The 722-nt window shown below is 63.0% G+C and overlaps 1 protein-coding gene across 1 annotated transcript in view; it reads right to left on the minus strand.

The window, feature by feature from the left end:
• Positions 1-413, minus strand: part of shank3a (SH3 and multiple ankyrin repeat domains 3a) — a gene marked incomplete at its 5' end in the record, with an annotated part of 258,696 nt that extends 258,283 nt beyond the window's left edge. Inside the window, one exon of the mRNA XM_080761381.1 lies at positions 54-413. Coding sequence (XP_080617507.1) covers positions 54-413 — 360 coding nt within the window. The remainder of the gene's footprint in view (positions 1-53) is intronic.
• Positions 414-722: the final 309 nt, after the last annotated feature.

Here is a 722-nt window from a genome sequence, read left to right on the forward strand (position 1 = left end):
CTCTCTCTCTGGAGCAGCGGGTGGGGGGGTGGGGGGGGGGGGTGCTTCCTTACCGTCTGCTGCAGGTCTGGGATTCCGATGCGGATGACCACCGTGTTGCCCGTGGGCTCCTCCATGGGTCCTCTGGCACTGGTTGCGCTGTGCTCTGCACCTGGACCTGGACCGGCGGGGGGCCGGAGAGCCGAGACGAGGAGTACAGGAGCGGGAACGCCGCTGTCCTCTTCCCGGGAGCTGCTGCCGGAGCTGCTGCTGGTGGAGCTGCTGCCCCCCTGGCTGCCGTTGGCTGCGCTGTGTGTGAGCGTGTGAGAGTGCGAGCGTGCGTGCGCGATGAGGAGCGTGCGCTGCGGCTGTGGAGTCTCCTGCCGTTCAGGGCTAGGTGGCTCATGTTTGCCGGCTGCCGGACGCAGAGGCATGCTCTGTGTGAGGGGACTCGCGCTGCCTGTGTGCGTCTCTCTCTCTCTCTAGCTCTCTCTCTCCCCCTCTCTCACTCGCTCAATTGCCGCGTACACACACAGTCACATACATGCACGCGCACACACACCGCTTGCTCTTGCTCATGCACACACAGCGCTTGCAGCGTGCCTCGCTTGCCTGGGAGAGAAAAAAAGAGAGAAGGGAGGGAAGAGAAAGGAGTGGAGTACGGGCAAAGGGAAGGGGGGGTAACAGAGGATTAAAGAGCATGAAAGAGGAGGGGATAGAAGGGGGAGATGAAAAGTGCAGTG

This window comes from Protomyctophum bolini (assembly GCF_963924005.1).
Source record: "Protomyctophum bolini genome assembly, chromosome: 4".
Taxonomy (NCBI): Eukaryota; Metazoa; Chordata; class Actinopteri; order Myctophiformes; family Myctophidae; genus Protomyctophum; species Protomyctophum bolini.